The sequence below is a fragment of the Catharus ustulatus genome, chromosome Z, assembly GCF_009819885.2.
Source record: "Catharus ustulatus isolate bCatUst1 chromosome Z, bCatUst1.pri.v2, whole genome shotgun sequence".
In the NCBI taxonomy this organism is placed as follows: Eukaryota; Metazoa; Chordata; class Aves; order Passeriformes; family Turdidae; genus Catharus; species Catharus ustulatus.
Window position 1 is genome coordinate 8,693,508 of NC_046262.2, and position 12,145 is coordinate 8,705,652.

A 12,145-nucleotide genomic window follows, 5' to 3' on the forward strand; every position below is an offset into this window, starting at 1 on the left:
ACCCCCCATCCGAGGATGAAGGGAAAGCCTGGTGGTCTTGGGGTCGCTCGGGGTTTAGCTGAAAACACCCAGATTGTTTTCACTTGTTCCCCCCTCCCGCCTCTCCCGCTGCAAAACCAGTGTAATTGGAGCAGGAAATTAAACATTTGAAGCGTTAACGTGATAATCTGCTGGTTTAGGCTTTGTGGGGGGCAGGGAGGTAGGAGCTGAGCACTCTGCTGCTGCCATGGTGTGCAGAGAGGGAGAAGGGACATGGCACCAATGGGATCTCCCCAGCACATCCCACAATCTTGGCCCACCTGGGGAAGCCACAGGGAAACCCTCTTCAGCTCCTTCTGCTTCAGGTGGTCTTTAGGCTCTTAGTTAGGATGTTTTTTTGTTTTTCCCTTGGTAGCTGTACCTCATTGTCTTTGCTGGTGAGGTGCTGGTGTTTGGCTGCACCCATCACCTGTTTCTTAATGAGTTTCTTAATGTTTTGCTGATGCTGGTGGTGTACAGAGCAGTCAAGCACCTATCCATGTCCCGCATCCCCAAGGTCATGGTTTGGAAGCATTCAGTCTGGACAAGGGAAGGCCCAAAAAAGCTGTAAGCTTTCAGAGATGCAAAAATCTCATGGAGAAACCAATCCTTGAGTCTCTGGGGCATTAAACTATGGGGGTAAAACACAGTGTGGGAGGTTCAGGCTGGGTGCCAGGAGAAATGATCCTCATGGAAAAGATGGGTAGATATCCAAACTGACTGCCAGGCAATTAAGTTGGGTTTTCCATCTCTAGAGACACTGAAGAGCTGAGCAGATCCTGACTGCACCAGGATGGTCCTGGATGGAGTGGAGGGTGCATTCCTTGAGCATCAGGCAGGCAATGGACAGTGGGCATTCCCTGAGCTCCTCAGTGGTCTGTACAGATCACTGGCACAACCATATTATATTTTTTTTAATTACATTTTTTTCTTTTTTTGGTCAGGCTTGGATTGTCAAATAGACGCTTGCATTGTAATTTTTTACTTTAATAGGAATCATTTGTAGAGAGATCTGCTGAGCTCAGCATCCCAGATAGAGCTTTTGCATTATGGAGAGTTGCTGTCTTTGCAGATGGATGAGTTTCCAGGATTTCTAAATACACAGGCTTATCTGTCTAAACAAAAGTTCAAATGTTGTGCAGTTCACTCGTTTGGAGCAAATGTCAAAGAGGCAGGACTGGGCTGTCACCACTAAACAAACCTCTCTCCCATTTTCTTTTGCGCTTTCCACAAAATCCTGCACGAATTTGGTGTGATCAGCTTGTTTCTATTTATGGGGTGAAAAACCAGTGTGGAACAGAGCTGTGGAGATTTTTGCTCTGCTTGAGCTTGTGAGAGTGTTGAAGGGAGGAACAGTGCCACAATTGCTAAAATCCCCTTCCCTATCCAAAAAGCCTTTCAGGGAAGAGACTGTGACCTTTCCTGAGAAGCATCAGTCTGTCTTGGCCTGAGATGCTGAGATAGTGCCTTTTCCCAATAATCTCAGATAAAGGTGAAGGTTGTCTAACATGCTTCCTTATCCTGGAACATGACCAGCGTTCTCTCCCTCTCCCATGTGGATGCTTGTCTCACTTTTCCCAAATAACACCCTAAAATACGGGACCTGGAGCCACTGGCTGCAGAAGTGGGACAAGCTCCTGCTTATGTCTCATGGGCTTTAACATGTTGCAGGCCATGTGGAAAAAAAAATACGGCTGTTTGCTGACAGGGATGTCACCAAGAGATGCCTTGGGGGTTAGTTTTTTTAACTCCTGCCCTGTCCTTTGTCCCTTTCTTTGCTGCAGCTTCGAGGGTAGGGAGAGAAGAATGTGCTTTCTCCAGTTACACTTGTAGCAGAATGGTGAGATGGTATTTGGGTAGGGGCAGCTCTCTGTGTCAGCATGGATGTATTTGAAGGCTTCCAGAGCAGGTATCATCTCCAGATATTTGCTGGTGTCGTTGGGTGTGGTAAATCCTCCCCTTTCTCCACCCAGTCCAGTTCACTGACAAGCCAGTGGAGGGAAAGGATCATCCTTGGCTATTAACCCCTCATGGGAAGGCTTTGTGGGATGGAGATAGCAGCCTGGCGTGGGAGACAGGAGACCTTTTTCCCTGACACCTGCATATGGTGCGACTTCGGCACAGCCTCTCACATCCGGTGTTTTCTGTGTATTTTCCGAGGCGTTTTGTGTTTGCTCCTTGGCCGGTGCTAGGACGACTGGATTGGAAAGGAAAGGGATTTTCATACTTCATCTTTTTCTCGCCGGGGCCTGAAACGTGAGCACCTCTGAGGCGTTGCCGAATGAGGTGGTAATGTGTTCATCAGCTGGGAAATCACCAGACCTCAGAAAACTGGGAGGGGAGAGGGGGAGAGACACGCAAGGATTTGTGTCTGCCCACCTGCCCCTGGGCAACTGTGGTTTTAGGAGGCAGCTGGTGAATGTGAGGAGTGCAGTGTTGAGGAGCATCCCAGTGGTGTTGGGAAAGCTGGGGATTCTTCCCCAGCTGCCCTGGAAGGCTGTGTGGAGGTGACATTTGTGGTGATGTGCTCAGAGCGGTGCTCCTCATCAAGGGCTGAGGGAGACACAAGAAGAGAGAGGACCCAACTCATTCCATACCTGAATGTGCCATAGGGGTGCCCAGGAGAGCATGCCTGCTGCAGGCCATGGGTTGATCCTTGGTTCTGTCCAGCCAGGAGCAACTTGCTGTGGGAAGCCGGTCCCATTTTCCTGTCTGGGTTCACGTCTCATCCCTAACACCTCGTGCTGACTCTGGTGGTGTTTCTCTAGACCTCGGTGGCAGCACAGACCAAGACCTGGCTGTGCACCAGGTGTTAATTGTGTAAAAATAAAGCAGCTTAAAGTCTCCTTTTTAGTTTGTGGACCCTCCTGCCCTTCCCATATTCAAGGAACATTTGTTAGCTCCCTTTTTTTCTCTCTGCATCTCCTTCTTCTTCCTGTTTATCCACCTCCTTTGTAAATTAAAGTCTCAGGCTCCATTCTTTCTCTGCATCTCATTGCTTTTATTGCCTGTATCCAAACTGATACTTTAGCCCTGACTTTTTTTTTTTAATGCAGGATATCGAGGATTAATCAGAATTTTCCAGGTCAGGGTGTATCATTGATTTACAGCATCACGTATGATCCCGAGTCTTTATTTATCACCCAACATTTTGTTTGCCATTTCAGCTGCGGCCACAGAGCAAAGGCTGACATCACTTTGCTGCCTGTTTTCAGCTAATTTAGGCCGCAGCAATGTATGTGATTAGTTCAAAATCTCCCTTTCAGCATGTGGTGCATTGCATTTACCATCACACCACGCTTCCTCAATGCCTGGCACTGCCGCTCACTTTGACGGTCTCTCTATCCATCGTATTCTTGATTAGCCTAAATACTATTATCATCTGCCAGTTTTTCCTCCTCGTTGCTCAGCCCCCTTCAAAGCATTAATAAACAGATTATAGCATGCTAAGCCTGGTCCAAAACCACGAGGCAGAGACCTGGCAGTGCCAAGCTCAGTCCAAGCTACTTTGTCTGCTTAATAAATTCAGGGTGTGAGACATGAAGAAGGTGATAGCAAAAGGAGACAGAGAAAACTCCCATGCTTTTCTTACAAGTGGGTGTTTCTATTTTCTGACATGCCCACATCTCTGCCTCATTCATTTTATGAATGGCTAATGCCAGTCTGCATAACCAAATATGCTCTTAGTGTTAATACTTTGAAATGTATCCATTGTGCATTTAAATAGCAAGGGCCTTTTTAGGGGAATACTTGGAAGTTGGGTTTCATGGGAGTAGCATAGTTTAGTATGAAAAAAGTGTGGAGTATTATTGATGTGCGATACAGTAAAATTATGGATGTAGACATACGCTTGCAGTTAGATCAATAAACATTATTAATGTGTAAAAATATAATTTCTATGTTTCTTTTTTTTTTTCCAAAGGGTTTGTGGTTAGTTTGTATTTTGAGCATATTGATGAAAGAATAGTATTTATTTTGAGAAGTCAATGATTCAAATCAGGGCAATTTTTTTAATGGGCTGTAACTTGTAAGCAGCATAATAAATTTTCTTTGTCATTTGCAGAAGTATTTCCCTTTGTGCTCAAGATGAATGTGGCAGTCTTCAGGTCAATGGCTCCAGTTTTCCCTAAGGTAAATTCAGGAGGTGCTGAGCTGGCCTCTTCAGGGTGAAAGCAGCTTGCAAACAAAATCCTTTAAAATTTGCATTATTTAGGAAAGGAAGCAAGGGAAGAGTGATCACAGCCGTGTTCACAATTTTCCTATGCGTTTCCCAAATTGAAATAAATGTAATTCCTAAAGTACATAGGAAATGTGGCAGAAATAGCACGTCTGTGCTCTGGTTTGTAGCCTCACGGCTTCTTGGAAGCAGCTGCTGCTCTGGCGGCTGCGTCAGCATTAGCAGACCTGCGCTTCATGAAGGTCCCTTCCCATCTGCAATCAGGATCGGTGGGTTTTTTTGTACAGTATGCCCTGGCAGTGACTTCTGATGTTTCTTTCTGAATGCAAATACCATGAGAGTTGTGTCTTGTGCTCGCTGCAACCAACTGTCTGATGGTTGTATTGAGCAGCCTGCATTTGCTGTGCTGGGTGGAGGAGCAGCCTGTTGCTCCCTTTTCATTTTTCCTGTTTGTTTATTTAGCTTAGAACTTCACTATGGAGAGGCTGGGAACTGTATTCCAGCTTGCCTGCTTCCAAAAAACTCTACATAACCTGCTTTGAAATGCTGTTTGGGAAGTGGAAGAAGAGCTCCCACTTTTGGGGTGTGCCCTGTGGGTGCTGTGCCCCCTTTGTTGACTCTGGCTTTCCTCTTGTCTCAGGAAAGCTGTGCTCTTCACAACCCTGAGCAAGAGCTGATCAGAGACAGGAGAAGGACTTGGCTGGCTTAATTTGTGTCTTTGCATTGGTGGGACCAAATTTCTTCTCTGGCTCTGAATTCAGCTTGTGTCCCTGCTCTCCAGAGTCCCACCGCACTCCAGAGCAGTTGGGAATTTTGTTCCTCCAAAACCTCAATTTTCCCTTTTAGAGGATGGTGGTAACTTTCTTCTGCTCCTATTTTACTCAGTAAGTAGGATGAAAATAGATGAGGTCATTGGTGTCTATACAGGCAGATTTGGCCTCCATTTTCTGTTTACTAGGACTGCATTAGTTATGAATAATGGCGCGTCAAACAACTTGCTCCAAGCAATTTATTCATGGGATTTGGCCCTGTTTGCTGTCTGAGAGTTGCCTGCCAACAGGATCTGATTTTTAAAATACACTTACAAACATGCAGCCATTTGCCCAATCTGTTTGCAAATATATCAGGGCCTCTGGGTGCTTAGCCCTTCTCTCAGGGTGGCACAGCTGGGGTCCAAAAATCACATCCTGGTGTATGAATCCCTGCATGGGCAGTGGCCGTGTCCTTTGAACCAGTTAAAAGAGATGGAAGACAATAAGTCATGGGTGATTTAAATAGTCTTCTTTCTCTTTTTGCCCCAGGGAATGTCATTATGTGAAGCTGGCGGCACACACGCAATCCCAAGCCTTTGAGACAGGATTCCCTCCCTAACTCAGGAGAGACGGCAACAATTTCTAGCTCATTTCTTGCTGTCTGGCAAATTTTATGTCTGATTTTTTGCTCTGTCACGTCCCCCCAGAACAACCATTGATTTATACAGAATCCAAGTCCAAAACAAATGCTGGATACCTGTATTCTCTCCAAGAAAGGGTCCTGCTCCCCAGATTTGGATTAGAAAGCCAAAACCTAGGGGGAACCCCCTCTTGCTGTGATTTTGGTGGAGAAGGGATACAATAGCCCACGTGTGATGGGAGGCAGCCACGGGCCAGCCCTGCTCTGCTGCTGGTAGGATGTGCCTCATGCGCTGCTCTTTTCCCAGGCATTGCCTGCTTGATTGATTGCTTAATTCACGCGCCTCTGCGATAGCGACTGTCATGCAATGGCTCTTTTTTCAGGCTGGACTGAAGGGTTTTATTCTTAGGAGACAGTTTAGGCTCTGAGATGCTTCCCGAGAATGCCTGGGCCGTTGTTCCCATGGGCCATATTTGGAAATCCCAACCGTTTCTGCTTGGCCAAAAGCACCAGTTGATTTTAAGGGATGTTTTGTTTGTGTTATTGTGCAAGTTTCTGGCCCCTGATGGTCTTGAAAGGAGAAAAAAAAGAAACTCATTCCCAGCTCGCAAGACATTTGTACTAATTAAACAGCAGGGAATTTGCTTCACTTCACCACAGGTTTGGTTTTTAGGCTTCTGTCAGGCTTTTTGCACACAGATTTCTACAAACCTCATTAATATGGATGGTAGATGGCATACAAAGTTGGGAAGCTTTTTCCTCTCGAAGTTGGTGGGTTACAGACTGAAGATTAGGGATGTATTCCCACCACCCAGTCCCATTTCCTGCTGTTCCAGATCCCCTCCCTTGCCTCTACAGGAAGGAGGCTCCTCAGTTTATTAGGGGGTGATTTATGCCAGGAGCCTGTCCAAGGTCCTTTGTGCTGCTGCCTCTCTCCCTGGATATAGAGCAGAGGGATTTTGGGAGAACTGCATCCCAGCCAAGACAGCGAGAAGGATGCACAACCTCCCCTAGGTACCACACCACAACTGAAAGTCTTACCACTTTTATTGTTAAATTCTGGAGCCAGTGTTGAACTTGGGAATCCCCCTTTGTCCCAGGGAAGCAAAGCAGTCCCTGGAATGCCACCATCAGATTGGCCTTTGGTGATAAACCTCTGCTGCCAGCAGAGCAGGCTGGGTGCCATGACAAGAGAGCCCTCTGGACTGTAATAGATGCCCTGGTGTTGCAGCATTGGGACCACAGGGGCAAAGCTCCTGCTCCCCCCAGTTTGGAGCAAGGGACTAAATCCCTAAGCCCACATCAGGGAAAGCCCCTGCTTCTTGCCCCAGCAAGGTCTCTAGATTTCGACCACAAATTCCCCTCCTTCATCCAAGAGGTTCTCCCTGAAACACCTACCCCTTCCAAGGAATAGAAGGATTTTTTCTCTCCCCCTCCTATGCAAAACCACACAGTCAACAAAATCTTTTCCAGCGCTAATCCTCAGCTATGCAGGAGGACTCCTCCGGCCCCGTGATAGTAGGGGAGAGACAGATGTTCAGCAGATAATTAGTGCAGTTGTGCAGCGCCTTCCTGCTCGAAGCCTGGATGCCAGAGCCTCCAAGCAAGTTGCTGTGTTTGCCTGCATTGCTTTGTGCTGCAAGACCTCTTTGGGGCATCAGCACCAACGGGACTTGCTGCTTTAGGAGAGACCATGCTCCCCAGAAAAATCCTCTCTCACCCCAATTCCCAGAGCCATTTCTCCTCTGTTACCCATTAAAGCATCACAGAGCCTCTCCAAAGTATTCTTCCTATGGGTTATCCCCCAAAGAGGTGCTTATTTTTCCTTTTGGAAGTTTTCTGATGTCAAGGGTTAAATTTTGGGACCGAACCAGCTCCATCCCACTGAGGATAGCAGCACTGAATGCAAAGGGAAGTGATGATTTCAGCACAGGGCAGGGAAAACACAAACAGTTTCTAGAGGTTTCATTTCTTAATTTTCCTTTTTGAGTTGTTTCCAGAAGCAGTCAGAAAAAGGCGTAGGCTCATTTTGGTTGAAAACCAGGGAAGAGGAGTCCTACCTCCTGTTTGACAAATGACATGAAGTTGGGTTGCAAATCCCCAGCAGAAACTGGGCTTTCTAGGAACAGGTGGCTCCTTTTTACATTTTTCCATGGTGGTCCTGAGGTCCATCATCAGCTTAATTGTTTCCTAGTGATCAGTTTGTGTGGGTGTAGTGCAGCTGGCGGGGTGTGACACAAGCCTGTCCTCACAGTGGGATTCCTGCACCAGTATCTGAGGGTACTGTAAGAAGATGGCAGCCAGAGGTGCCCATGGTGTTAGAAGTGTTGGCTCCTCCTACGTGAGAAATCCCAATGGTTTCCCAATGAGGTGGAAGGTCTTTTCCAACCTTAGAGGTCTTAGAGGTTCCTTCATGTGGCTCATTTCCCCCGACTGGGAGGGAGTGGAAAAGGGCAATGCTGTTCCAGTTTCCCAGGACAGCAACATCACCCCCTGAGGATGAGTGCTTGTACCCCTTCTGGTGTCAAGAAGACCTGCCCAAATTTCCTCTGTGGCATTCCCCAGCTGCCTGTCCCTCCTGGACTCCATTTGGTCTCAGACTAGAATATTTTGCCGTGCCCCTCTGATACCTGCTCCCCAGGTAAAGTGCCTGTGGCAGCTCATCATGGGTCTGATGAGAGCTGGCAGCTCATTGCACCCACATAAAGGCAGCCTGGCATAGGGAAGACCTACACCAGGGCACACTCTTTAACATGCTCTTCAGCAAATTTAGTGCTGTCTTTTAAATCTTCGTTATTTGTACGGAAGTACTGCTTGCTTTTTGTGTGCTCATGGGGTAGGGATGACCTGAGAGGAGGCTGGCCGTGTTTGGCTCCAGTAGTTGGAGCAACTTGCAGGTTGGTGAGTGGAATAGCAACTGGAGAGCCCAAACGGGGAGCGAAATCATTTATCCTTCCTCTGTCCTCCTCTAGACAGCTTTGTAGCTTGTTCAATATTCACCATGCAGCACGAACTGACTGTTCACAGCACCTACTGCTGTAAGATTAGTCCTTTGGGGTTTTTCTTTGTTTAAAAAAAAACATCTTTCAACAAAAAAAAGGGCAACTTTTGATGCATGTCATTCCTCCCTTCTTGCATATGTTCATTTTTGATTCAAGCACACTGTTGAAACCTTTCTTCTCTCGCAGAGCAAAATCCCCTGGAAAAGAGCAGAGTCTGCTTGTGTGCATTTATTTTTACTGTATCTTGAAAGAATTTGTTACTTAAAAGGAGAGAGGGGAAAAATAGAGTCTGTTCTTGCTGGAGACCACTGAGCATTACTGTGATAGGACCAAAAATAATAAGGTAACAAGCAGCTCTAACCTCAGCTTAATTAACACATCGTTAAGATCAAGTGTGTGGAGTGGTAACAGCTCAGTGTCACTGTGCCTGGCACGATGCTCTTATGGGTGAACTGGGAGGTGTGGCGACCCAAGAAATGCATCACAATTTACTTCTTATTTGAGTGTTTATACTTTAGCCCCCAGTGTAACCTGAGTAATTTTTCCAGGGGAAACCTGCAACACTCATAGCAATTTTCAGGTACGAGTGGGAAGAAATGAGTATTGTGAGAAAGGGCAAGGTTTTGTGTGATGAGGAAAGGTTTGCTCAGAAGTGCAGGCAGGTCCAGATCTGGATCCTCGGCTGCTGAGAGCAGTCAGGAAAATGGGAGATGACTGAAAGCTTTTAGTGCCAGAGCTATTTGTTGACGTCTGAGGCAGATCGCTTTCTGATCTCATCTCCCCTTGCGCTGGGCTTGGAACCAGAAGGAGAGGTAAATGGGTCAAGATTCCCAGGGGGGCGGTGAGAAGGGCCAAAAAGCAGGCGTCCACAGGGGGAAAACAGTCGATTTGGCAGGTCTGGAGTTCATTGAGAAGTTATTGCTTTGGAAGGCACAGGAATATCTGTTGGGAGTCATAGAAGAGTTATTGGTGTTGGAAGTTATGATGTAGAATTATGGTGGAGGATATAGAGACCCTTATAGAAGCTCAGCAAACCTGTGAATCCATCTATCTAAGCACCCTCAATTCCCACTGAAATCCTCTTGGAACAATAATAATCATTTAACAAAGGAAATGGTTTTTGACCCAGACAACTAAATGCATTTCCGCTTAGTGCTTCCCAGCCCTCGCCTGATGCTCAGCCGTGTGTTGAGGTTGCCTGTTATTTTCCCAGACATCAAAGGCTTTGAAGGAAAAAAAAAATGCAACTGGGGAAAAATTGATCGTTTGCCAGAACATCTACCCTGGAAAGACCAGTCTGAAGAACAATTAGCCAGAGGTATGCAAACAGATTGCAAAGGGAAACATGGCTGGGGAGGATTCCCCTGGGAGAGGTGGTGCAGTGCTCTGCTGGTTTAGGAGGATGAGGGCACTGCAGTGACATTAATGTCGCCTTTAATCAGGTTTTGTTAGAGTGGGTGGTGGAGGGGGATCAGCTCCAAAGGAGTGCTGTCAGGAGGGAATGGATGAAACCTGGCGCTTTGCTCTGCCTTTGGAATGCCAGGGCCTATCTAATACATCAAAAGCCCAAAGAGTACCATGCCCTGGATGGAGGGACTGATCTGCTGCTACCCTCTCTCCTTCAGCTGGGGAAGTGGGTCTCTGAAGTGCTTTTTTTTACTGCCTTTTCTGTAACAGGAGGTGATGGTACCCACGCACAGCTGCTGCTGAGCATCTCTAGCACGTACACCTGCCTGCACCAGCTCTCCTTCTATGAACCCCCTTTTGGGTGATGGATACTTAAAGCCAAATGATAACTGTGGGTCATGAAAACTTACTTTCTACCTGCAAACTGCAACATCTTTTACTTGACAGTAGAGAGAAATAAATCCAGCCTTGTATGGATCTGTCTGGAGAAGACACTGTGAGCATCTGGGAAGGACCTGAGTCCTCCTGCAATGCCAGTGCCATGGGGCCACATGCAAGCACCGAGTTAATTTTGCCATTGCAGTCTCATTCCTTTTTTTGGTGTGTGTATTTTGAACTGAAGAATGATCGTTATGAGAAGGGATCAATAGCCCAGCTGAGTGTTCAAGTTATTAACTCGCAAACAAACAGTGTCAGGGCTGATGGGAGGAGGAAGAACGTCAATTTTCTGTGCAAACGTTATTCAAGCAGCCATCAAGGAGTGTTTTATTTAGCAAACCAGGGCTATAGGAAACTGCTATTCCCTTGCTGGGAGAATGCAGAGTGTTGAGGAATCAAATTATGTATCTGGTAAAGTGTCTCAGGGGGGTTAACCTTCAGGCTGAGGATCAGCCTGAAGGGACCAGATGGGGTAGGATGTCATGAGAGAAGGATTCCTCTCTTTTCTTTTCCATCTGCCCATTTGTCTTTGCTAGCTCCAGTGAAAAAGCTCTCTGCTGAGTCTTCTCTCTCTTCTCCCTTCAATTTTAGGATGTGTGCCTTCACAGGCAAAGAACATGAGCCTGTCCTGATTCTTTTCATAAGAGGAGAAAGGGAGCTGTCCTGTTCAAGCCATTCTCCATTGGGAGTGGCTGATAAAAAATGGGGAATCACTCACTTGGCACACTTAGGGCTACCCACAGAGCAGAGTGTGTGTCTTATCCTCCTTTGACTCCTCATCCTCCTCTTGCCTAGAATGGTGTACCAGTGTCTTACACCCCTTCAGATAATTTCAATCTCATTACTTGTGCCCATTATGAGGAGTGGCAGAGGGCTGGAGGACCAGGCTGGCAGCTGGGGCTCTCCCAGTTCTTAGCAACTCCAACCATGCATAAAAATCTTTGAAGTCCCAGCTCTTTTCCCTTTTTATGTCCCATGTTAGCAGTGACTCAGTATGTAAAATGTATTACCAAGGTCGGAGTGTATGCTTTGAAATCTCACCTGCCACAGAGGAGGTGGCTTTGCAACACATAAAATGTAGTTGGTGTCTTGCCACATCCCAGACTTGCAATGTTCCATGCAATATGCTCTCTTGCCTGATGCTTAGGAAGTACATGGGGGGAAAAACCTATCTATATTTCATTGCCCTGCACTCAGGTTTGTCCTGCAGCTGAAAACAGAGAGGGTGAGGTAGGATTTCTTCAACGTTTTGGTGTGAATCTTTCTTATGGAAGTCTTTGCAGCCAGTGTGCTGAGCCCTTGTCCTGCAAGGGCATCACTGGGACACTAAAGGGCACTGGGAGAGCTATAACAGAGAAACCTTGGGGCTGCCTGCTCAGGTTTAACGTGTTCCCCAATGGGTTTCCAAAATCTGGTGTTAATGTGGGACAGGGCACATGACAGTGCCATCCCTCTGCCCTTTTCTGCAGCCAAGTTAGGTGCTGATTTTGGTAAGGCAGTGCTCTGCTCTGGCCCAGTGTGGGTGTGAGGGGTGGGAGGACTCCTGTCCATCCAAACCCGCTCACTTCACACCACCGAGACCACTGCTCTCCTTTCCTCTGCAAAACCTTACAGGTGGCAGGTCCTCAGGAAAAGAGACCCTGATGTTTTCAGGGATTGTGCAAGCCCATAGGAATAGGATGGGAAAGAGTCTTTCTATTGCCATGCCACC

At 46.9% G+C, this 12,145-nt stretch overlaps 1 protein-coding gene across 4 annotated transcripts in view; it reads left to right on the forward strand.

Moving 5' to 3' along the window:
- Nucleotides 1-12,145, forward strand: part of CNTFR (ciliary neurotrophic factor receptor) — a 199,097-nt gene that overhangs the window by 81,695 nt on the left and 105,257 nt on the right. The window contains exon 1 of one of the 4 annotated variants that reach the window (XM_033085743.2): nucleotides 4,090-4,149. The exons of the other annotated variants lie outside the window; for them this stretch is intronic. Coding sequence (XP_032941634.1) covers nucleotides 4,105-4,149 — 45 coding nt within the window. The 5' untranslated portion in view covers nucleotides 4,090-4,104. Of the gene's footprint in view, nucleotides 1-4,089; nucleotides 4,150-12,145 lie in introns of those variants that run through there. 4 annotated transcript variants of the gene reach the window in all.